This window comes from Trematomus bernacchii, unplaced genomic scaffold (genome assembly GCF_902827165.1).
Source record: "Trematomus bernacchii unplaced genomic scaffold, fTreBer1.1, whole genome shotgun sequence".
NCBI lineage: Eukaryota > Metazoa > Chordata > Actinopteri > Perciformes > Nototheniidae > Trematomus > Trematomus bernacchii.
The window spans coordinates 9,878,773-9,904,284 of record NW_022987547.1 but is presented as its reverse complement, the minus strand read 5'-3'; the positions used below and the strand labels follow the sequence as shown (position 1 = coordinate 9,904,284).

Sequence of the window (25,512 nt, the reverse complement as noted above, 5' to 3'; positions counted from 1 at the left end):
CGGTCCCCTCGTCCCTTGGAAGAGGCGGAGAGGTGGGTGTTTGTCATCTGCTGGTGGACTACCGGAGAGAATTACAGCAGGAGCACACGCCGTCCACCGCGGAGAATAAACAGAAGGGCAACCATGGCAACCATGCTCCGCCCCGGGGTCTTCTTCGCTGCTTTTGGTGTATTTTGTGGCGGCAGCAGCGCCACTTACAGGCCCGGCATACTGTATGTACTACAGCGTTTCCAGCGTTTCCATCGTTTCCAGCGGTCTCGTGTGAACGGACACGTTAATTGAGCCGAATGCGTGTGAACGGAATACTTTTTTGAAAACGCATACGGTGCGTAAACGCAAACGTTCCCGTGTAAATGGGGTCTTAGCTATCTCAATATATTGACTTACTATCTCAATATATTGAGTTATATTTTTTTTATTGAAACAATTATGTCAAATACAGAATAAGGCACATAGACATCAATGTTCATCATATAAGCGGTACAACTTTATATTAAGGTACACAAATTAACCATCAACTAGTCGTTAATTAACATGCATATTAGCAGTATATTGGCTCTTTATTAGTCATTATAAAACACTTATTAATGCCTTATTCTACATGACCATATTCTACAAGTAATCTGTGTATGTTACACTTGCATGTATGAGATCATTAAGTGCCTTGTAACTTCTTCTTTTATAGTTTCACTCCGTTTGAATGTCAGTGGACTGCAAATAAGTCAATAAAGGAGCATGGCTGCTCATTCCCTGGCTCTCAAAAGAGTTTGGCTGGCTGTTTAATCTATGTTCACACTGAGACAGCACAACACATAGAGAGAACAGTACACCTATTGTCTAAGTACATACAAGCAGGTCACACAGTATGATCACAAATACATCAACTCTGTTAAAAATCAGTTTTATTAAAAAGTACAGGCTGCATTATGTGTTCTCAGCCTTGGAGAAACTTGACATGTTTTGGGATGTGTCTGAACCTCTCTTTAGTGGTTCATTAATAAAACAGATATTTCAATGTGTGCCTACTTTGTTCATGTACTGTTGCGGTTCATTTCAGTATTTGTGTGCTATAATGTATTTACAAAGTGTGAAGAGGAGGCAACTTTAGAATAGGGAACCTGTTCAGGTCAATTAGAGTCAAACTACTAGCTTATTGGTTATGAAGAAGACTTCACTTTAAAATAGGGAACATATTCTTAGATAGAAATACCTCATTTTGAGTTATTTAGACATATTGAGGAGAGCATATTAAGACCAAAGCTCATGTACAACAACTTCCTTACTTGCAATAAATAAGGACTAATTAGAGGGTTATTGAGGAAAAACTCAACTAATGGCCTATGACTTGTAGAATATGGTCATGTTGAATAAGGCATTAATAATTGTTTTATAATGACTAATAAAGAGCCAATATACTGCTAATATGCATGTTAATTAACAACTAGTTAATTTGTGTACCTTAATATGAAGTTGTACCGCTTATATGATGAACATTGATGTCTATGTGCCTTATTCTGTATTTGACATAATTGTTTCAATGAAAAAAATATATATATGACTCAATATAATGAGATGGCTAAGTCAATATATTGAGATAGCTAAGTCAATATATTGAGAAAGCTAAGTTAATATATTGACTTACAGGATTTTTGATTTTTTTTTCCCTGTGGCGCAAACAGGCTTCCATAATACGAGGAGCTGTGTTTGTCACAGTGGTGGAAGAAGTATTAAGACATTGTACTACTAGCAATACCACAGTGTAGAAATACACTGTTGAAAGTAAAAATACCAAAGCATTAGAATTTAAATAATACTTAGTTCAATTGTTAAAATACTCATTGTGCAGAAATGCCCCTTTTTAGAATATATTAATTTATATGATAATTATTATAGATACATTTATGTGTCATCACTTTAATGTTAAAACTTGTAATTATTATATTTTAATAAATTGTAGTGGAATCAATAATGTTTCATCTTAATCTTAAACCTTGCAGCTCAATTATGGAGCTGATTATATTTAGTATTTTTAAACTTAATCTGCAAAGTACCTTAAATTGTAAAGAGGAGTAGAACTACCTTAAAGTAGCAGAAAATGAAAAAACGTTAGTAAAAAATGTACTTAGTTACTTTTCCACCACTGTTTTTTCCGGTGTAGTATAAAGCTGTTGAGGATAAGTCACGGCGGTAGAAGTGGGTCACAGTAAGACAGGAAGTGACCTCATCCTTCCACTGAGACGCAGGACACCGGGGGTCAGCCGGTGGCGGGAAAACCCTTCAGGTCCCTCCTTCCTGTTGTTCTCCTCACTCTGACGGGCAGGAGGGTCCAGACCCAGGTCCAGGTCTCTACTTCCTGTCTTGGCAGCTGCCGGTCCGGAGGTCTTGTTGTGATTAACTTCACTCACATTTAAGGCCGATGCAGGAAATCATTTCTGCTTGGTGCAACATTTTTCTTGTCCTAGTGGGATGCTTTGGATGCTACGGTGGCACTGATGGCAGGAAGTGTCTTCGTACCAGAGAGTGGTGATGGTTAGGAAAGTTGCTGGATTCATTCAGAAACTGTAGCACTTTTGATCTACTGTGGGTGTTTCCCTAAAGATGTTGATGTTGGTCGGTTCAATCAGGTATTTTGGTTCAAAGGAAGGTGAAGGTAGTCTGTTTTAAATGTAGGTTTTCAAGCTTTGAAGCACAAGTCTGACATTAATTATGAATGTGGAAAAAACATCATACTGCCTTTTTTTTTTAAACAGTCTGGATACAACAAACTAACTACAATTTAAGTTAAACACATTGTTATAGTTTATTGCCTTAAAGAGGCCTTGCTTTTAGAAGGTGGCCCTTTAATCTAGTTGTCAAAAACTGAGTTTGACAAACAATCTTAATTCCAGGTCAATGAAAAGAAAAGCCAGTAAGTGGGTGTGAGTAAATATTTCCAAAGTCAAGAATTGACTTTTACGCTCACCAGTATGTTGGCACTCAACAGTCTTATTGTTTTTTTCCTTCAGTAAACTGCAATAAACTACAATCAGTTAACACACCCTGTAATGTTTTCCTTGTTGCAGGTCTGTTTCTGATCCTGGGTCTGATGTTGTACCCCGCTGGCTGGGGTTCAGATAAGGTGCAGCTGTACTGCGGGGCCGACGCGGCTCCATACCGGGCCGGGCTCTGCTCCATGGGCTGGGCCTTCTACACCGCCATGGGGGGGACCGTGCTCACCTTCCTCTGCGCCGTGTTCTCCGCACAGGCCGAGATCGCCACGTCCAGCGACAAGGTCCAGGAGGAGATCGAGGAGGGCAAGAGCCTCATCTGCCTCCTCTGAAGCTCAGATACTTTTGTCCTGTTGGGAAATGAAGAAGAAGAAGAAGAGGCGAAAGACACCTGCCCTTCTGTATTTCCTCAAAACACTGGCCTGTGAAATGGAGGCCCCTGCGTTGTTTACCACTAGACCTGACTCTGTTTTGTGATTATGTAGGAGGAATCTACAAGTGCCAAGTTTTCTTTTCTCAGTGTTTGTCTTTCAGCCACTAAAGGTGCTGCGTCTGTTATTGTATTCGTGTTTAGCCGTGTGGACGCCCAGGGAGGCTTTGTCTGTCTCCACATGCTCTGTAAATACGTGTGATTATATATATTTTGTACATAGTAATGATCGCAGAATGATTGGTCAGCTTGATCCAGGCTGGGCTGATGATGACACTCTTGCCTAAAAAAAAGAAACACAGCCTGCAAAACCTGGATGTGTAAACTGTTTGTGAGTATTAACTCAACAAGGGAACCACTACTCAGTCAGAATAAACTACTCGCAGAATAAATGGCTTCAGCTCAGAGTGGATGTCCTTTAAAGCTTACAGAATGTACTGTTATTTGAATGATAAATGTGTTTCAGAATCAGAATACCTTTATTAGTCCCACAGAGACCCTTGAAATGTATCGATGGAAGTAATTTTTCATACAGACTGCACAAGGACGGGCAGAGGAAGCTCTCGGGTCCATTTTGTTTGTCCTCTATTCTGCAAAACCCTGAAAATGAAGTGAGCTTTATCCTTGCCTGAGCTAAAAGATGACCTGTGAAGGGTCTGTGTCTGCTCCTCTTTCAGGAGACAACTTGGACATGAATGATGAGGACACACATGAAGTATTGCTGTTAGTAATGTCTGGTTTCAGGGAGTCGTAGATAGTGTCCTATCTGTTCCCATTTGTTTCTGCCAAACGAATAAAGAGAAGGGAGAAAAAAACAAGGTTTGGTTTCAGTTTTTGATCCAGTAGAAGCTTTACTGTGGGTAAGGGGAGGAGATGGAGCAAGTGAAGCCGCCATCTTGGTGCTGAGACCTCGGTTTGGCCCTTGAGGTGTGGGTGGGAATGTTTTCCAGCCAGTGGGTGATCAGTTTTTCCACTGATGCAGAACTTAACTCTGTAAGTGTGTCTTTTTATACGTGTGCTTCATATCCAACCAAATACATTTACTTAAGTACTGTACGTTAAACTGAAGTGCTTGAGTTTTAGGTTTCAGTTTTCAGTTTTATGATTTCAGGAGGAAGAGGACATCTCCTCCTCTGCCCCTGTGCATTCTGGGAGAGGATGTGGCAGTTGTGGAGGTCTACAAGTACCTGGGAGTGCACTTAGACAATGGGCTGAACTGGAGGATCAACACTGACGCTGTGTACAAGAAGGGGATGAGCAGACTCTATTTTCTGAGGAAGCTGAGATCCTTCAACGTATGCAGTAAGATGCTGGAGATCTTCTATCAGTCTGTTGTGGCTAGTGCACTCTTCTTTGCTGCGGTCTGCTGGGGGGGCAGCATCAGAGCCGGTGACACCTGCAGGATCAATAAACTGATCAGGAAAGCTGGGTCAGTCATCGGCATCAAGCTGGAACCCTTTGAAGCTGTGGTGGAGAGGAGGACACTGAACAGGCTGTTGTCCATCATGGATAACCCCACCCATCCTCTCCACCTGCAGCTGGACAGTCAACGGAGCTCCTTCTCCAACAGACTGCTGCAGCTCCCCTGTCACAAGGACAGATACTGGAAAACATTCCTGCCCACTGCAATAACACTGTACAACAAATCACCTCTGGCTGGAAGAGAACTCTCTGCTCCATAGTTTCTCTAGAAATAAAACCACCTTGTACATTTTACTCACACATAATCTGTTTCATATTTAATACTCCATAATTCCATATATTTTGAATATATATATATTTGTATATTTGTATATATATATATATATATATATAATATCTGTATGTATATTTTCTATTTTGTATTTTGACATGTATATTTTATATTTTATTTTATATTTTATTTTATTTTATTTCTATTCTTGTATATTTTGTTTTATTGTAAAATGCCTTTTATGCTGCTGTAACAAAAACAATTTCCCAATTTGGGATCAATAAAGTACGATCTATCTATCTATCTATCTAAATACATTTACTTAAGTACTGTACGTTAAACTGAAGTGCTTGAGTTTTACAAATAAATGAACACCCGTTACAAGTCCTTACAAACAAGTTAACACAATGCTGATTGAGCCTTTTTCCTTTAGGGTATGCTCTCTGTTTTTCACATTATACCTGAGTTATGGTTTTGCAATGGTGATGCATTTTACGTACAGGGATATAAAGGGTAACAGAAGCTGGGACTAAAGCGGGAACTCCTAAGAAGCACCCAAAACGGTTATTGGAGTATACACTTTATGTAAAAATCTAACTTGCTGTTAGAGGAAGGATTGAAAACCTTCCTGGAGGTGGAGGGAGCAGCAGACTAACCTGCATATGGCAACCTTGTTATCAAAACAGATTCTTATTTAAACATCAAGCAGTTAGCAGGCATGCATTACCTTGGAAGTCATGTTTGTGTCCACTTTTAGCTCAGCTGTTAGTCTCCACCATCTCCAGAGGAAAACATTTGGCTGCTAAATGCTTCACTATGTTCACCAGCTTATCTCAAACTGTGTCTGTCAGCTGTTTGCTGCAAACAGCGCTACGAGGCAGTGAGAGTGAACTAAAACGGTAAAAGAAATGTGAGTCGATCAGCTGAACAATGCTAAAAACCCGCTACAATACTCCATGAAACCACAGGATCTGCAGATGTGTGGGATAATTCATCACTAGGACCCCTTTAACATTGTCAAACTGCTTTCATTTGGGTTTTTTTATCCTAAAATATCAATTATGGCTCTTTCAAATGAACAACAATACATTTCCCTTCTCCGCCTCTACCTTAGGAGCTACTAAAGTGTGTGTGTGTGTGTGTGTGTGTGTGTGTGTGTGTGTGTGTGTGTGTGTGTGTGTGTGTGTGTGTGTGTGTGTGTGTGTGTGTGTGTGTGTGTGTGTGTGTGTACACACACACACACACACATCAGAAGAGTCGCTCCCCAGATGTTCCTCCCTCCATGTGGACTACAGAGCAGCCTCTGGCACAACCCTGTGGCTCCCTTCCTCCACCAGCAAACTCAAAACTAAACACAGCGCTTGATGACTTCCAGATTAGACACATGACAAATCTTGCAATCTGACGAGTGCAGCAGAAACTGTTGGCCTGTTTCAGTGCCAGAGGCTTTCAGTTTTCAGGACTTACTGTAGAAAGAGTTCCTTTTACATCTCGGACAAGAAGAATGAATGTATTCTCATGGTGATCCCAGTAAATCATCATCTTTTAGGATACAAGAAATGTACTTTAAAACATTTAAATTAATGATTTAGTTTGACACACACTGTCAGTTGTCCAGCTGATGTTTGCAAATCAGAGTAGATGGAAGCTATTAAAAGTTTAATCCTGTATGTCATCCACAGTAATCCACTTCCTGCGCCCACTCAGCTGAATGTCTGTGGCAGCTGTGAGCGCAGCAGCTGACAGCTGGCTGTTTTCACACACTGTAATGTATGAAAGGCATTTAAGAGGAGCAGCTCTGGGGTCTGTTATTCCTCCACTCTGCCCCTTCCTGTTGGCACTGAACTGGGTCTGCTTCCAGCTCCCTGTTAAGTGAGAGTGTTGCTTTTGTTTGATTTCACAGGTTTGTTTTAGCCAATCAGCACTTGGCCTGCAATTGTCTTAAAGTGTGAGTGTTTATTATTCTATGCTGCCAGCTTTTGCCACTGCCACTATGAACTATAGTACTTCAACAAATCATATCATGAATTCATATCAAAGTCAGGAATACACGATTAAAACAAGTCAAGTAAAGGTAAGGAATAAAAAGAAAAATGTTATTTAGTTATGGATAAGTATTGGGTTAAGATTAGTTAGTTAAAGCCTATCTTAAGATGTTAAAAATTATCCAATGCAAACAAAACTTTCAAACAATTTTCAACAACAAAGTATACTATACTAGCATTACAAAAACACTTCATTACATTATTCTTTAAACATGGTTTTTACTCAAAACAGGTGTCTGTATGAAATATTTTAGAAAATGAATGTTATCAGACTCAAAGCTGACTTTTGGATCGGGTCATATTATTACTACTTTTATTAAGAGTATGAATACTAATGCTAAAGGCATATAAATTCAACCATTTTTGGGCCATTTTGGAACAACCTACAAACGTAACGTTGACATATAACATCATGGAGTTCTATTGCAGACACTTCCCATCCATATGTTATGTGGTTAGTATTAAGCCTTCTTCATTTTCTATGCATGGGGACATTCTCCTTTGCCAAGCTATTTAAAATGTTTGCTACCTTACCGTTGATTCTATATGAGAACTGACTTTTTATCTTCCAAACATTTGCAGTGAAGGAAACCTATTCTCATGTTATTTGATGACTACTGACCTCATCTGGTTATTAGCTGCTGGTGCAAGCCCACTTACACCCTGAGTTTGCCTTTTTAAGAGCATGGATCCGTTTTCTTTTACAACCTAAACCCTTGTTTTGTCTGAATAACTTCCCCACATATAGTACAAACATAGGCATACAATTAAACAAAAAGAGAGAGCTTGAAACACATACAGAAGAAGAGTTTAATTCAGTGTTAATACAATAAATATACAAAACTCAAGCTACTCAACATGCGATTGAAAGTCCAACCAGAGTGCATCTTAAAATGACAACGAAATCAAGAGCGAACAGCCGGCCATCTCGTGAGAAATCTTACAAAATATACAAACATCCCTTTCTATTTTCTTTTTGATCATTTCATTAAGAGTTGACTTGTTTGAGATGCTTCTGAATTGATTTAATTGTCAGTGTTTCTACTAGAATCCATGTTGATCATGATGCTTAAGCCACAGCCCATCTACAGCACGTCACACAGTTCACATTGCAATCTAACGCCATTCTCACATATATCATGTTTTCTTAAGCAAGTCAAAAATAACAGCAAATACTGTAAGTGCCACTCAGTTTGATTGTTTTTTGAGGAAAAATCTCACGTTGATTCGTACGTAAATGTACTCAGGAATACACATGCACTGGTTCAAATCAATCCAGTGTGAAGAGAAGAGATGAGAGCAAAACAAGGCATGTAGCAGGAAGCTTTGAAATAAATCCAGAAGGATCACAGACCCACAGCCAGACTCTGCCCTGCACACAGACTCAGACTTAAAGGCCAAATCCCCTCTATTTACACTCCTACACATCAAACACATACAAAAGGCTTGACTGGTTTAAACATGAGACACAACACACAAAACAGATCGGACACATTCAGACTGTGGAAAAGCTTTGCAGCTCTTACTTAAAGAAACATGTAGAAAGAGACACTTTCAAACGCATTTTAGCAGATCAAATACATTTGAAAGTCTAAATAACCAGGGATTTTAGGAGACTTCAAAAAGAATGATCGATGCAAGTCTTCAGATTGGAGTTCAGTGATCGTCAATCAACAATTGTCTAATTATGAATATGCAAGCAATTATCAGAGCATTTACTGGCCCATTTGTAGCCTCTTTTATATTGCAACATGTTGATTTGCAGCACATATATTTAAAAACAGGGTCCAGTTAGTGTTTAATTTCATATTTTTGTAACCTCATCATGCAGGTAAAGAGCACATCCTGAGTAAAACTGAGGTAAGTCTCCAGGAATACAAGAAAAGCTGGAGACGAGTTACACTTCCCCCTTCACAAAAACTGTATAAACATGCATCTGTACAGGAGAGTGGTACTGTATGTTAACGGTGTCAGTAGTTGATTTGTTTCTGAGGAGAGGACATGAACAGGTAGGCTTCATGTGTGAACTATATTGCACTCAGCTGGTAGTTATGGACACGAATGAGCAGGAAGGCGAGAGGTCGTTTTATAAATATCCTTCCTTTTGCACAGTTTACAGTGTGCAGACAAAGATTTAAAGTGCAACTTGGCAACATTTCACAATGGATATGTAGACCGTTATAAGCTAAATATTTAAAGCGGATAACAACTCAAAAGCAAACTTTAAAGTGACAGTTCACCCAAAAATACTTTGAGTATCAAACACTGTTGTTGGCGGGAAAGGTGGCTTTTAAAATGTTACAAAGTCTACATTATACAGCAATGGAGCTTAAACGATTAGTCAGTTAGTCAATGGACAGGTATTGAATATTTATGAATGAGTCCAGTCATTTTTCAAGTAACAAGACTAAGACTCTACAGAGTAGCGATGCTTTGTGCTAAATGCTAACAGCGTGCCAACATGCTCGTAATGACAATGCTAGCAGGCTATTGCTAAGCTGGTATAATGTTTACCATGTAAGCTTAGCTTGTTAGCATGCTAATATTTTTTTTATTTCCATTAAAAATTTAGAATGTCATTAGTTTTGCAGGAATTTGATCAAACATCTAATTTCACAAATTGAAATGTAGACCTTTAAAATGATTAAACTGATTACTTTCATCAGGAATGGGACATGCATGTACTGTATGTGCTAAAGGTCATGGCCATCCATCTGATAATTGCGAATATATTTCAATAACCATAAATGCAAACCTCATGATGGGACGAGAGTTAAAGTCAGGGGATCATCCAAGTAGGTAGGATTTATCCTCTGAGGAGCATGAAGGTCTGCACAACATTTCAATAAATCCAATGATCGTTAAGATATTCCAATCAGGAGCAAAGTGTTTTTCCGGCTTGAGAAAACGAAGAATGTGAAGACTTTTTACTTGATATATTATTTGATAAATAAAAATCACATTAGCCCTTGAGTCTGTCAACAAAGTAGCATGTTTGATACTGAAATATTGAAATTTGGGTGACCCTTCACTGTAAAGAAAAAACAAATTCTGAGGCAAGCAGAAAGTAGAAGGCAAGGCAGTGAACTGGAATGCACGGCATTCATCTTCAACAGTTCATGGTCAGTCCACCGGGGGGCAGCAGTGATTAGTTATTAACTCACAGCTGATCCAATCAGAGCATGCTGCTGCTAGAGATGTGTACTATCAATACATTAATTTAAAAACAGGAAGGAGAGATTAGGCTTATAAATCAAGGTAAGGCTCGGATGCATGGTAAGCCAATAATGCTGGGGAGCACCTGCAGTGAGAGGGGACGTTAGAAAGACTTGGTTCAGCTACATTAGAATCTGTCTACGGAGGACAGACGGACATTTAAAGAGGCACACAAACATTAATTCAGTTGGCCACACACACAAACTCACACAGAGAAAAATGGTGGAGTGGTAGGAGTGCAGAGTCTGTGATGGAGCTGTTTGGATCCTGCCTGCAGTGGGTGTTTTATCACTGAGATTACAGGTCATGGAAGGCTACCGTAGCGCCGTCACATGAAACACTTTGATATTGTCAGAAGGCTGGGGGACTCTCCATGTGTTCAAACAAGGACAGTTGGCTCAAGTGGAAGCTGGGTGTGAGCAGAGGGGGAGGGAAAGGGAGGGACGGAGGGTTGAGCAAGCTCTCTAGGCCAATCAGATCTGCTCCTTGAAGGCTCCTTGTGCTGCCCTGGTGGTGGCGTTAGCAGCGGCCGTCTGGACCGTCTTGTTGGACATGACGCCGGTGGCAAACTCCTGCTGGGCCTTCTCAAAGCTGGCCCCGGTGGTACGGTACATCCCGTGGACCTGATGAGGAAGAGGAGGGCAACAAGAGATGCGTTACAACTGAGCAGCAGAGATGGCAAAAGTACAAGTAGAAGTACAGATACTCGTTTTTAAAAATACTCTGGTAGAAGTACTGACTAAACTTCTTTACTCAAGTAAAAGTAAAGAAGTATGGGCTTCGAAATGTACTTAAGTAAAAAGTACCCATAAGAGTAACTGACCTCCCTTTATATTAATAGAACAATAATGTCATTGTTAGCTAATGAATGTTTCGATGCTGAACAACGGCAACATGACACGGATCGTGTTCAAATCAATAGGCACGCAATGACTGTAAATAATAATGATCACGCCACCAAACACAGATTAAAACTAAAGTAACAAACCTGTTTTGAAAATGTAAGAAGTAGAAAGTACAGGTATTTGTGTTAAAAATGTAAGCAGTAAAAGTCAAAAGTCGTACTGATACCAGAAAATGTTACTTAAAGTGGACCTATCATGCTATATTTGAACAATATATTGTAGGGCCATACCTATATAAAGTATAGAAATATCGTTTTTTTTTCAAAATACCAAACAGATCATGCATTTTAGCCATGCCTCATTTCGCTCCATTTGCTCTTCCCAGCCCTGTTTTTGCAGGGGGCTGATTCTGTGAGCTGCAGCGGACCACGCCCCCCTGCAGGAGAGGGGAGTGTGCTCTGATCAAGTCAGAAGAGGGGGAGAAAAAGAGATCTCCGTCCTCCGTGTTTTATTCTTATATTATTATATAGAGTCGTTATTCATTTGTTTTAAAGCTCAATAAATAACAAAGAAGACCTTTGACCGGCACTTTTCTAATTTTGTCCGGAAGATTTAAACTTTAACGGACATCTTGACCGGCGAAAAAAAATCTAACTGAAACTCTGCCGCACGGTCCCCTCGTTCCTTGGAAGAGGCGGAGAGGTGGGTGTTTGTCATCTGCTGGTGGACTAACCGGAGAGAATTACAGTGCTTGCCTCGACGGGGAGGGATTGCATTGAATTAAAGCAGCGGGAGCAAACGCTTGCCTCGGGGAGGGAGAAAAAAAGCCACAGCGGAGAATAAACAGAAGGGCAACCATGCACGGGTCTGTATCAGATCCGTTGCAGCCCCTTTTTTAGAGATTTGGGTATGGAGGAAAATAGAGAGGGTTGTGTTTTCTGACACTTAGTGAGTTCCCTGGAACACCGGGGACACATATTCATGTATAAAAGACGTACAAAAGTGCATTTTGCATGATAGGTCCCCTTTAAGTACAGTAACGAAGTATTTGTACTATACTACTTCCCACCTCTGATGAGCAGACTTTAATGGCAGCTTAAACTTCACTTTGTTCCTGTGAGCTTACCTTTTTGAACATGATGAGGGACATGACAGCCAGCGAGGTAAAGAGAGCAGCGATGAGGATCATGATGATGCCCACTGGGATGCTGCGATTCAGGCCGGTCAGCGCTGAGATCCACCCACTGAGAACCAGGAAATGAGTGATATTGTATATTTTTCGTCAGTCAACAATGTGGCACTGTTGTTTTTTTGACACCACCCTACACCATCCTGCTGTTGTAAATACTAAACAGAGCATTAAATGTGTAATAATCCACAGCTGAAAATAATCCCCAAAAAATGCGCTTATTAGCACAATTAGCTACAATCTGTACGGAAAGCTTGTGTGTCCAGCTGTTTTTGGGGTATTCCTAGGGATTTTAAATAAATAATATATATTTGAGATTTGTCTTCAGGATAGAAAATAAGAAAGTTGGAGATGGAGCTAATGAATGTTGTCCTATTTACATATATTTTCCGTATTTAGTGCGTCAAAATGTCATTCAATTCTTTTTTTAGATTTCCCTTGCAGTACATGAAAGACAAAAAAAGATTTCTAACAGCCCAAATGGTGTCTTTAAATAAATCCCCCTCCAACTCCAACCTTCCTGTACATGCCTCCTGGGGGTCGGGATTGTGTGCGTTAATAGTTTACATCCGTATTTGCTATACTGTTTCAATTGCATTTGGTTATTTCTGCATTCTTATCATGTTTAAAAATAACTGCCATTGCTGGATTCGAGATAAATATAACTTATGTGTAATCTAACTGTGATTTCTTATCCCCTTTTCTGCCAGATCAGCAAGCAAACAATCATTAAACAATAAGAAAAAGAAAGAAAATAAAGGATTGATCTGGACATTTCATCCTTAAAGAAAGTAGATGTTAAATGAACTTCAAAGTTAAGAAAACAAAAGTAGAATTATTCACATTCATTAATGATTTGTCTCACCTGGCGCCCCAACCAGCGATGCCAATACACTGGAGAACGTAGACGCCAAACTGACAGATGTACACGAAGAAGAAAGCAAAAAACTTGAATGAGCTGTCACTCCTGCAGAAAGAGAGAACATCTGGTTAGATGCTAGAAATAACGTCTGTGGTTATCACATACGTAAGAGATTTTAACGTTTTCTTCTACGGCATTAAATAAGTCAGTTAATACCCAATTTCTGCATTATAAAGCGTTCACTGAAAAGGCTATTGCTAATAAGTGGGATTACTAAACGTCATCATGCCAAACACAACTTAAGCCATTTGTTCGTGGTGCAGTCCGTTTGTAGTATAGCATTAGCATTTGACTTCTGGTGATTTGATTCCATCTTCAAAATCATAAAAGTGTTTTTCCTTTGTGAATATTACCTTGTCAGTTTCTATATGTATCACTAACTTCGGTTTGCCACATATCTTTTTTCCAGGAACAATCCAAAATCCAATTGGAAGTTCCTTCTTCCCTTTTGTAGAGGTCAAATCTTCTGTGCTGGCTTACCTAAACACGTCATTCCAAGGTTAATACATCTGTGTTGTTTACCTGAATGCTCCATAAAGGGGTCTGTACCAGCAGACAAAGGAACACGGAGTGAAGAGCAGGAACCAGAGGATGGACAGGCCGAAGTCCACTCCGCGTGATGCGTCCACACAGAACCAGGCCAGGCAGCCCACCAGGTTAGCCAGCAGCGTCCCAGTGTGAACTGAAGTATGAGAGAGAGAGGATGCAGTCAGGGTATGGATGGGGCATTCAGGGGGAGTGGGACAGTGTGGCAGCCTCAATGTGTCACTGTATATGTCAGAGCTCAGAAAGCAGGCTGGTGTCTGGCTACTGTACAGATAGTGTCCAGTGTCCTCACACTGCTGCACACTGACACTGAATATTTCAACATGTGGGACTGTGCAGGATGGAGAACTACGGAAGCCCCGAGAGGAAAGTTAGAATTAAAATCATGTTGTCCATTTATTTTTGTATGATCTGAGTTGTTTGCTTTCTTGTGGTCATGACTTTTTTGAAAAACAAATGTTTTGGATTATCTGGATAATTTGGCTGTTTACTGCTGTAATACTTAATGTTGCCACAAGAGGCTGGCGTGCACCACAGCCCCATGTTTTACATAGCCGTCAAATAATGACTCACCAAATAAAACTGTTGGAATAAGCCTGCCATTGTACTCGTATTTGCACACAGCATTCCCCTCTCTTCATGCTATCTGTGCTCCTACGCTTCATCCTGGGCCTAGCATCACCTAAGACACTTGTGATTGGTTTGTAGAAATACAAACAAGCAAGTGTGTTTTCCCCTATGCTTGAATGATAATGTGTGGAGCCATACCTTTCCTTCGCGGTGACACAGTGCTGCTGAGATGTTATGGCTATATAAGACCTTGTTTTACCTAACAGCAGATAAGTGCCGATAAAAAAAAAGTACATCCATGGTTTAAGAATGGTTACATAACATACTAAAACACAATATGTACCTTTCGTCTAAAGTGCATTGAGAAATGTTAACTCAGCTGGAAAAACACATGTATAATAATTGTATTCTATTTAGAAAATTGGTTTTGATCAGACTAGGAAATGGGATCTCCAGAATCTTTTTTTTCTCATTTGCCTCAGAGCTTCCAATAGAATACACACTGCCTTCATTGTCATTGTACAGTAACAGAGTGTAGGAATGAGTTGATTTTACATCACAGTGTGAAATATGACAGGAGCCTGCTTGTTGATACAACAGGAGAGAGTGGGGGGTGGGGCTGATGTGTGCTCAAGATCCTTTTCAAGCTAAAAGTATGAAATTCTTTGCTTATCTCCAAATAATCTGCGTATGAACTCAAACTGAAGGACGGGGGATAGAGACATGGTTTATACTGCTCTCTGAAGTCTGTATCTACTAACCTTTAAGCAATCATCTGACCAATACTTCCTCAGACCACATGACTGCACCACGTGCCCTCGTCATGTGCCGAGTGCCACTCCAGGCCATTCATTCCCAGAATCCCAGGGAATTGTAATTTTTGAACACCAGTAGGATGCCGTTTGTGAAGGTTAAAGGGGGATCAAATGCAATTCTTCTTATTCAGGGGATTGGCCTAGGCTCACTGTTTAAACTAATGCATTATCTTGTTGATGAAATAATATTGAAAATACAATTTGTCACCAATTTTTTGTTTTATTCAAAAGATAATAAATAGCCTTTGTTAAAGTTTCTTCAGAGTTCAGACCAGCTTTATTTGCAGATCTAAACGTTTGTAGACGGACTGTAACACTATAGTATCGTAGTAGCTATGAAGACTACATATTTTTTATTTCACTGGAGAGAGTTGGAAGTGTTTCATTTCGGCAACAAAAGCCAACAAAGTGTGGGTGGATACAGCATGTGTGAACAGTGAGTGTGTACACCTAGAACAATCTTCCATAACACAGATATTGCCATCTGTTCCCCAGAAACCTTGACAAAATTAAAAACAAGCTAAGTTACAGCCAGGCTCAGTAAAATGCTTTCATTCTGCTTTGGTTGTAAAATACATATAGTATTACTTTACATTCATATACTAGTAATACTACTTTCCTACAAGTAGCAATCTAAAAGAACTTCAAACTAGGAAGGACACATGTAGGAATTTTACAGATTTCTCTAAAAAAGTTGGTTCCCCAATGTTGTGATAGAACCGTCTACATAAGAATCTCTCTAGCACTCAGTTTTACAAAAATGCCCGGTATGAAATCAAAAATAATTGTTGCATTAATTTCGTTTCAGGCCAAACAAGCTCACCTACAAATGGTGAGTGTAGAGGACATCAGGATTCCCTGCTTAACAGTGATCTAGTTTCTCATGTCTATTTTTAAGAAATGGATGAATTAAGGTTACAAAGATGGGGATTTATATGATGATAAAAGGCTGTTCATTCACCACAAATGATCTATGGTCGATCAAATGTACCACACATGTATGTTTCAATTAGATTATCTTATCCAAAGTACCAACAGCCACATATATTTACCTTATTATCACATAAGACAGAGAAAAGCAACAGATCCTAGGGGAAGGTTTAACTAATTGTTTCAGTGCTTGCTGACTGTAAGCAGATTATTTTGGGTACATCTTTTACGGGTTGATTCTATTTCTTCATTTTCATTACAATGCAGCAGCACAGACATTCTAAGTATTACTGAACAACATTTGATTAAATAAAGTATTGAAAGAAAGCTACTCACACATCCAGAGGTAGTACATGATCTTGACGGTCTTCTGGAACTCCACAGGGATGTCCACTGTAATGTCTTGGTAGAAACAGGGGCCCACAGGGAACTTCTCTGGGAGGGGGGGCCAGTTGTTTTTCCTGCCTGCAGGACAAGAAAAGACAAAAAGAAATGTAGGTTCATGTTCAAACAATAGTTAGATTAATATTGATTAGAGTGCACAATAGAAATAAAATAATTCAGAGAAGAAAAAGAGATATGTTATCTATCAAAACCCAGTTAGATTAACATTCATTGGATTGCACACTTTGTTTGTTTGTGTGGATATGTAGCAAATTAACATGTTAAATAGCACTTAATGACTGACTGAATGGAAATGACAATAAATGAAAATGTAAAACGAAAAAAGCGATCACGAAAATGTTTCCAATAAATGAATGAAATGATTTTTGTCCACTTTGTTGTTCAGATATATCACATATTTGTAACTAAATGATGCATTCATTGAAACAGAACACAGTATAAACTGAGGAGTGACTCTCGTGAGTTTCATGTGTTTTCTTCACTCCGCTGGGAAACTGCTCTCATGTCAAGAAGCATCAGATCATTGCATGCGCTGCATCGTCCAATCAGTGAGCGATACACAGTAAGGGGGCGGGGCGAGTGTCTGAGGATTTCACCGGAGGATGGTCTGGTGATTCCTCGGTTATCGCTCCTCCGTTATCGCTCCTCGATCCTCCGGCACAAATAAGGCCATTGGGACGCTACTCAAGATGGCGCAGACAAATCAACTTCCAGTGATACCGAGACCGAGGAGCGAGGAAATGAAAAATAAGAGAAGTGAGACGCAGCTAGAGTACAAGTTGACTTAAGTGTGTATAACCAGCTAGTCCCAAGGTAGACCTCTGAATTCGACTTATGTCACTATTACTATTAGTACTTATTATTACTACGTTTTTTTTTTGCGGGTATTTTCTTTTTTATCACTACTATTAATGCCATTTATTTGACAGGTGCAGTATCGGCATGGAGTCTCTGCTGGTTGCCTTGCAGTCCCATGGTGAAAAAAGACTTAAGTCACTGCAGGTAGGTTACAAAATAATTTGTAACATTTAGACGTGCTTCTTTTTTTACCTTTTTATTGACCCATGTTGTCTCCCTGTACACAGTCTTTATGCTAATCTTATATTTTGTCCATCTTCATATTTACCTTACAAACATGAGAGTGGTACTGATCTTCTCATCTATGTCATGTGCGTCAAGTGTATGTATTCAGTAAATGTTTAGCAGAATAAAACAGATCACACTCTGGTCTCAAATGCAGGAACAGCTGCACCTGGACCTGTAGTAGGGAAAGTTCATTTTGAGCCTGTTTAGATTGAGGAACATGTCTCTGCTGCTGACCTCCTGAAGCGCTGAGCGACTGCATCTCTCTCTCCCTGCGGTCCAGCTCCGCAGCCTTCCTCTCCAGCTCCTCCTGCCTCCTCAACAGCTCAGCAGCTGCTCCCGACTGTTCCTACACAAACACACACACATAAAACAGATGTCAACACACTGATACAAGTACAGAAATATGTTTCTTCAGCTCTGTTTCTACTTTTGGAATGAATCCAATTCTCTACAGGGGAAGCACCAGCAGGAGGAAAAGACATCACAACAACTTGTTTCCCAGGAGGCTGCCGACAAATGAGATGCACCATCAAAAGTTATTTCCTCCGCCTGCCTGCTTTCTCTCCGACTCTGTGGTTCCTATAGCAGATACAAAGCTCAGTCACACACAGAAACAGCCTCCTGTGGAGATGCTTTTCTGTGTGCAAGCGCAGCATGAAGCCTGCTGTCATGTTATGTATTTTCTGCCATCAATACAAGTCTCTGCTGGTGATACAGGACTAACCTAATACACCTATTATATTCTGCATGCTGATATGGAGAATATAAAGATGTGTCTGTAAAATCTACAATTTCTCGAGGGAACAAGTAACATAAAGTTGAAGAAATTACAGTTTGAGATCAGGGTGTCATAAATCACCTCTGTGAAACCACGATTGGGTGGAGACTCACCTGTCGATGCAAAGGGGAGGAGTTTAGAGATGGGAGGTTATTTAAGGGCTGGGTGTGATCGGTTTGAACCCTTTGACTGAGGCCATGCTGCCACTCCTGTGTAGCGATGGGTACCGAGTTATTAAACTCTACTGAATTATTAAAGACCATGGTACCGTTAAGCTCCGACGTTATCGGTGTTTTTATCGGCACTGGAGACATCTAAAATATATGTCATGTATTATTGCTACACAAACATTATATTGCAGTTTTAGTGTCGCCAACTCCGTTTCTAATATGCAAAAAGACTGCAAAATGCGTCTATGATTATTTTTTGTATTTTCGATCTTTCCAATCCAGATGAGAGATCTCTCTCCCCCGTCTGTGTGCGAGGGGGCGGGGCAGTTTACACACGCAGCTGCTACATGCAGCATCACACACACACACACGGCGGAGATGGTGGAGAGAACTCGCTCCAAGGCGTGTGGTTAAACTTTACCCGTCTCGATGTGGACAATGCTCGTTACCAAAAGTGCAATAAGAGTTTAGCATGTAAGGGCGGTAACACGATACATTTGTCTAAACATTTAGCAAAAGTGCACCACATTCAGACGGAGAAATGCACCGGGTTCGACTGTCTTCCTAGTAGCTCTGTAGCCACATCCACGAGTAACGTCAGGTATTATGTATGCTAGCAGCAACACACAGAGCTAACTCATTATTCAAACATGGGTTGATGATTAGAGGTAACTGAGTTATTTATTTTGTTAAAGTTTCAGCTATTCTGTTTACAATTAGGTCATCAGATTATTTAATACGATTTGTTAAAACACTGTTGTTTCTTTTGATGTGAAATATTATTTATTTAATTTAAATAAAAAGCAATGTTCATTTTGTTCACAATTTGTTTAGTTAGTTTACCTTATTTTTTTCTCCAAAAGAACCGATAAGAGTACCGTTAAAAGACCGGATCGATAAGCGGTATCGATCAAAGTAGTAGTACCGTTAAAACCTTAACGATACCCATCCCCACTCCTGTGCATTTGTTTCTCCAAAACCTTTGCCTGACAACATGCCACACCAGTGAGTATTTTTGTAATGATTCAAAGCTAATTCGTTTTAGATTATTTATATGTTCTGTGTTATTTTACATTCTATGCATCCATGTTTAGGAGCGTGTGATATACCTAAAGTACCTGTGAGTTACATTTTAAGCCATTAAATAAGGAAAACTGTTACATTTAGAGGAGAAAGTGGTTGTATATGTTGTTTATCTGGTATGCATTTAGGTTTCCAATTATTAGGATTTTAATGAAGAAACTTAAAAGATGCCTTTAAGAAGTGGATGTATTAAAACCTAACAAACTCAGGTACTTGTCGATTCATTTTAGCTATGGTCTGCATTGGAATATATTATTTTACAATTATTTGTTGTTTATTGTACCAACATCTGCCCTGCATCTGTTCATCCATTCATCCCAATCCTCCATCATTATCATTCTGAATGAATGTGTTCACTACTGTAGCTAGATGGCCGCCTATTGTGAAAATGATAAGGAAAACTGCATCACATGTCATGTTTAGGATACACATGCTTTTCTACACCAGGTGTGGTCAGTGTCACCTGTGACTGTGAGTAGGCTGGAGGCTCCTCTGTGGGCTTCATGATGGCGGGTTGCGTGTTGAGGGTGGGGGCTGGAGTCTTGGGCGCCATACCCCCAGGTGTCTGCGGAGGAAAAGTAGATTAATTTAAAAGTGGATGTAACAACAATTGAAATGAGAATGATATGGCACAAAACAAAAGAGAGTAGCCTCCGCAGTATGTAACCATCAGGCTCACAGTTAAATTATAATTAAAACCACTAAGGTTTATCAATTGTGAGCATGTCAACCAAAGACTGCTTTTCTCTCATAAAACCTCTTGGATCAATTAATTTAAATAACTTTTAGAGGACTGAAGGGTGAAAAATATCCAATATTTTACAAGCAAAAAAAGGCAGAATTTCAGGGAAAGTCAGAAAAAACGTCTACATTTCATTTACTGTAATAAAATACAGTTATAAAGCTCACTGACAATTGTGTGTGATTCTTACTCTTTGATAATTGTCCACTGCTGGAAGTTATACTTGTGTTATTTCCCATTTAACACAATTGTTTGGCAACAGCGACCATTATATTATCCTGGATCTTTTTTAGAATGATATCAACCCTTTCAATCCAAATGTTTTTCAAATGTATTTGATGTATTATCCTCATCGAATAGCTTTGAATGAATCCAGCGGCCACTGGATTATTTGATAAGGTACTCACTGGTTTGCCATCTGTGAAGGGATTGTACTCCTCTAGCCCCGGAGGAGCAGCCTGTCGTACTTGTGTCACTGATGGATCCTTTAAAAATACAAAATATATAAACATAAATCGTAGAAGAGAACATAAAAAGTAGGGGGTAAATGACTCGAATGTTATGAATAGTTTTGGTATGAAAATAGTCATTTTTTCAAGTCCATCCTTGTGTTTTATTAAGGACAGGAGTGGAAATGTCTGAGCTCATGTGAGTATAAATCCCCTCCATTATTCTGTCACATGAAGGCCAAACAACCCTCTTTATTCAAAATGCAACGGGCCTATAATTCAATACTGGCAGGATGATTCCAATAATTTTCCCGAGAAGACTTCTATAAATAGTCCTGGGTGTTCCAGCTCCAAAAGACATCAATTAAAAAAGACTATTTTTTTTACTATGCTGCGCTCGGCACAAAAACACTTCCCGATCCTTTCATTCTGGATTTGCAAGACAAGCAAATTCAAACAACCTTGTTCACAACATTTGGTGAATAACAGTTTTACTATGTACTATGCAAACACAAAGTGAAATGGAGGATGAAGCTTAAACATTAAGCAGAAGCCTTTTAAAGGATGACACTGGAGTGCAACAATGTTTGCTTAGAGGGTGTATTCAACTACCAATTGCCAGTAACCACAAACTTTAAATACATGTACATAATTTAGTATATTCTGCCTCCGTTTGCATGTAAAAGCCTGTTCCTGCAGGCATCAGTTTATCACTCTTTTCTTATTATAAGCTTACCATCAGCTGCTGTCAGTCACACTCTGCTTTCATTCAAATAGCTGCTGAAGATTACCATCCAATCTGCGTATTCCTGCAGTACTTCCCTATGCAGTGTCAGCGCGGTGCTCTCCCTTTCTCCCTGACTCTTATGTTTCTGGGAGCATCTTTCTCACACACACACACACACACACACACACACACACACACACACACACACACACACACACACACACACACACACACACACACACACACACACACACACACACACACACACACACACACACACACACACACACACACACACACACACACACACACACACACACACACACACACACACACACACACACACACACACACACACACACACACACACACACACACACACACACACACACACACACACACACACACACACACACACACACACACACACACACACACACACACACACACACACACACAGCAACTTGTCACCAGACCGGGGTCATAAATATTTGAGGGTATTTTGCGTTTAAAGTTTAATGTCGCCCTATTGCACAGCCAAGGAAACACATGCATATTCACAGAGTGTTCATTTTGAAATCTAAAGTTGGGAAAGGGGGAAAATAAGATAATTCACCTGACGCAGATCTTACTGTATAATTTAAGAAGGATGTATTTCCTGACACCTAATAATGCACCTTTCATGATCCTAATGTAGTTGGAAATAAAACAGATTTTGTGATGCATTCGCTGCAAAAGTCCCACTAGCTGATGACACATTATCGAACACGATGCCTGCTGTATAGTATTCTGTACGTAACACACTGCTGGGTCAACAGGATGAAAACCAGTTGGAGTCCATGCTCTGTACAACATTTTATTAAGCTGTTTAGCCTGGCACAGTGTGAAATCTAAGCTTCCTTCTATGACATTAGAGCTTAATGTTTTTAATAAGCCTACATTCAGATAAATAGGCCAAATCCGAATGAACAATCTATGCATAACTGGGAGTGATGAAATGTAGCTGCCAGCAGGGATCCTAGCACCACATGTCGCCATGACAGCACCATATGATTTCATGAAGTATTGAAGATAGCTCAAGAGCAGGGAACAAAGCTTCATTTTTCCTCAGGCACAAAAAAAGACAGCCAATAAATGACAGGAAATTGGCAGAGCAGCAGGGGTTCACTAGTCATGTCAGTATGTTAATGAGGCACCATGAATAATTCACCTTTCATGCGTCTGTGCGGTCAAACTGTGCCATCAGCATCGTTTACTTTCATACACTGAAAGAGCAAGATTTGGAAATGACTTTTTAGAATGAGAAGAATTATTTACTGTAGCCATGTACTCATAGTATGTGTAGGAATTCCATAATGTTTTAGCCAATTTATATTTCTTCATTCAAATTTGTTCTGGTTTTATTTTTGTTGACATGTTAATCAAAAACAATAGATCTGCAAATAATTGTAGTTTTTTTTTACTCTTAGTCTTCAAATTAACCTGTGCATTAGTGGAAAATACCAATCACATTATACTAAAACACAGGGAGCAGTCATTTGATGCCCCGTCTTGTCCGACCAACAGTGCTTAAACCCTGCTCTATTATCTTGGACATGTTACATTTTAATTGATGCTTGTTAATCCATTAAAAAAATGAAAGAAAGACACGAAAGAATAAGAAACAACAAATATGTACGCTTAAGTAGCTGGAAGCAGGGGAGTATTGGTATTTCTGCTAAAAATGTGTCATTTATCAGAATATTTGCTTGGTTTATCAATTAATCACATAACCTTTTCATCTCTAATGAAATGCCAAATAGTAACTGTACTGCCAATGCCAATGATGAGAACACCTTTACATGCCTGCTGATGGAGGGAGGCACTGAAGGGCTAAAGAGCACATGATGAAATGCATGCTTTCACATTACAAGACACTGTTCACACAAGGCTGTCCATTCGTTGGATGTCTAAATAAAGTTGACAGCATAATGGAAACCTTGCAGTGAAACAATATAGTTACTGACCTAATTTATGTCTCTATAATTGACTGACAAATCACCAAAACCCTGTTATAGTAGCCTTTTAAATGGTTTCTATGCAAAAGCATCCCATCAAATCCTTCCCCTCGCGTTGAGTTATTATTAGCACATGTCGTTTGGTACAGAAAATCCATTAAGGGTATCTAAAGCGATGGAAAATCAACCTAGATGCCCATCAAATCAAATATGCATGGTTACAGGAACATTTGAACAGCATATAAGTGTTTAACAGATATGTGCTTTTAAATGTAAAGTGCTATGGAAGGGAAGGTGTAAAGACGGTGGATAGTTGTATATATCACAAATAATAATACACCATACACCCTCCAAGTCACAAATAAGGCTAGACATCAAGCTAGCTAACACAACATTGCCTGGTTCATTAACGTGTTATGTCACACCGAAGTGAGCCATACTAAGTGACAGACAGTAATTTAAGCTTGACAAGTGAATTAAAAACGTTTTTGCTAATCACTGCTATAACTTATTTTAAACACAAGTAGCTTTATCACAGCTGCATAGTACTGAACAACCCGTGTCTGATTTGCCAGGCTGTGTAACGTTGTTATTAATGTGAAATAGTGCACAAGCTAATGCTAATGGCGCTAACGTAGCTAGCTAACGTTACCTGGAATGGGTTGCTGATCTCCGGGTCCGCGAACGGGTTGCTGTCGAATCCTCCTGACATTATCCAACCAAGATGGTTTCAGTCGTTTTAAGACTTAATAATTATATATACAGTGTATAAATCCGAGCAAACTGCTTCCAAAATACCGACTCGTTTTGAGGTAGACGCAAGAGATGACAGACGGTCGGAGGTGAAGTGTTGACTCTCGACAGAGATACTATCAGGCTGGATGGGATTGGTCACCAGCAGCGGATCACATGTGATACAATACTGACGTATACGGAAGTGAAGAAGCCTCAGGTCACATGTTTTATTTGTGTGTATGAGTTTCTTAATTGTTTTAAACCCCTCAAATTAAAATGCAATTAAACTGTTGACCGCAATTAGAAAAATATGATTTATGTAAAAAGCCCTAGCCCTCCATTTTTGTAATGTTTATTCTTGACTTCTGTATGCACTTGCCCATTTTTTTCTTTGAAGACTCTGAAAGCCATGTTGTTTGTTCAAGCCTTTGTCCAATTAAGGTCTATAAAAGGAAAATAGGCATAATATTTGTATATATATATAGTGTGAATTCGTTTCTTGATAAGTTCGAAGTAACCAAACAATACCACTGGGAAGAAGTATGATGTTACAAGTTAACGCACTACATTAAGTGAAGTGACTGAACTACAACAATATTTGAATAAAAAACAATTCAAATTGCCCACAAAAAGTAAAAGTAATCAGTGTGCCCATTTCAGAGTATGAGTATATATTATAATAGAAGGTCAACGAGGTTATGAATATCTGTACAATACTGAACATCCCATCTCATACTTTTCCACAACTATTTCAAATCAGTAAACACATAATCACATTTATTAATCCTTTCATAATGAAACCAATCATACTAATTTCAAACGACCAATGCTTAATCCTTTGTAATCTGATTTCTTATACACACATAATCAATCCTTTTCTGCACTTGTGGCCTCATGCTTTATAATCAGGGAGTAGAGCTCAACTTACTTGACTCCTCTTGACAATACAATTACAAAATGTGCCCTTTGGAGGCAAAGAAGAAGTATTCAAAATGTGAAATACTTAAGTGACTTACAATTCTACCAATGTACAGGAAGTAAGTACATTTACCTAGTAACTTTATTTTTTACACTTAAGTGTTTCTACTTTTACTTTACTTTTCTAAAAAAGAGGCATGGGCAGCAGGTTACTTTACGTTAAGTAAGACAAGT

At 39.4% G+C, this 25,512-nt stretch overlaps 2 protein-coding genes across 3 annotated transcripts in view; one reads left to right on the top strand and one right to left on the bottom strand.

Annotated features, from left to right (window-relative positions):
* The window catches only part of lhfpl2a (LHFPL tetraspan subfamily member 2a), a 44,077-nt gene extending 39,853 nt beyond the window's left edge, over positions 1-4,224 (top strand). For both annotated transcript variants that reach the window (XM_034123510.1, XM_034123511.1), the window contains one exon: positions 3,063-4,224. In XM_034123510.1, coding sequence (XP_033979401.1) covers positions 3,063-3,319 — 257 coding nt within the window. In that variant the 3' untranslated portion in view covers positions 3,320-4,224. The remainder of the gene's footprint in view (positions 1-3,062) is intronic.
* Positions 4,225-7,951: 3,727 nt separating this feature from the next.
* Positions 7,952-24,486, bottom strand: LOC117476550 (secretory carrier-associated membrane protein 1-like). The gene is made up of 9 exons (XM_034123178.1): positions 24,278-24,486; positions 20,860-20,937; positions 20,174-20,275; positions 17,914-18,025; positions 16,525-16,653; positions 13,850-14,009; positions 13,271-13,372; positions 12,343-12,460; positions 7,952-10,994 (listed from the first exon to the last, which is right to left on the bottom strand). The coding sequence occupies exons 1-9, from the start codon at positions 24,335-24,337 to the stop codon at positions 10,845-10,847; spliced, it is 1,011 nt and encodes a 336-aa protein (XP_033979069.1). The 5' UTR covers positions 24,338-24,486; the 3' UTR covers positions 7,952-10,844.
* Positions 24,487-25,512: the final 1,026 nt, after the last annotated feature.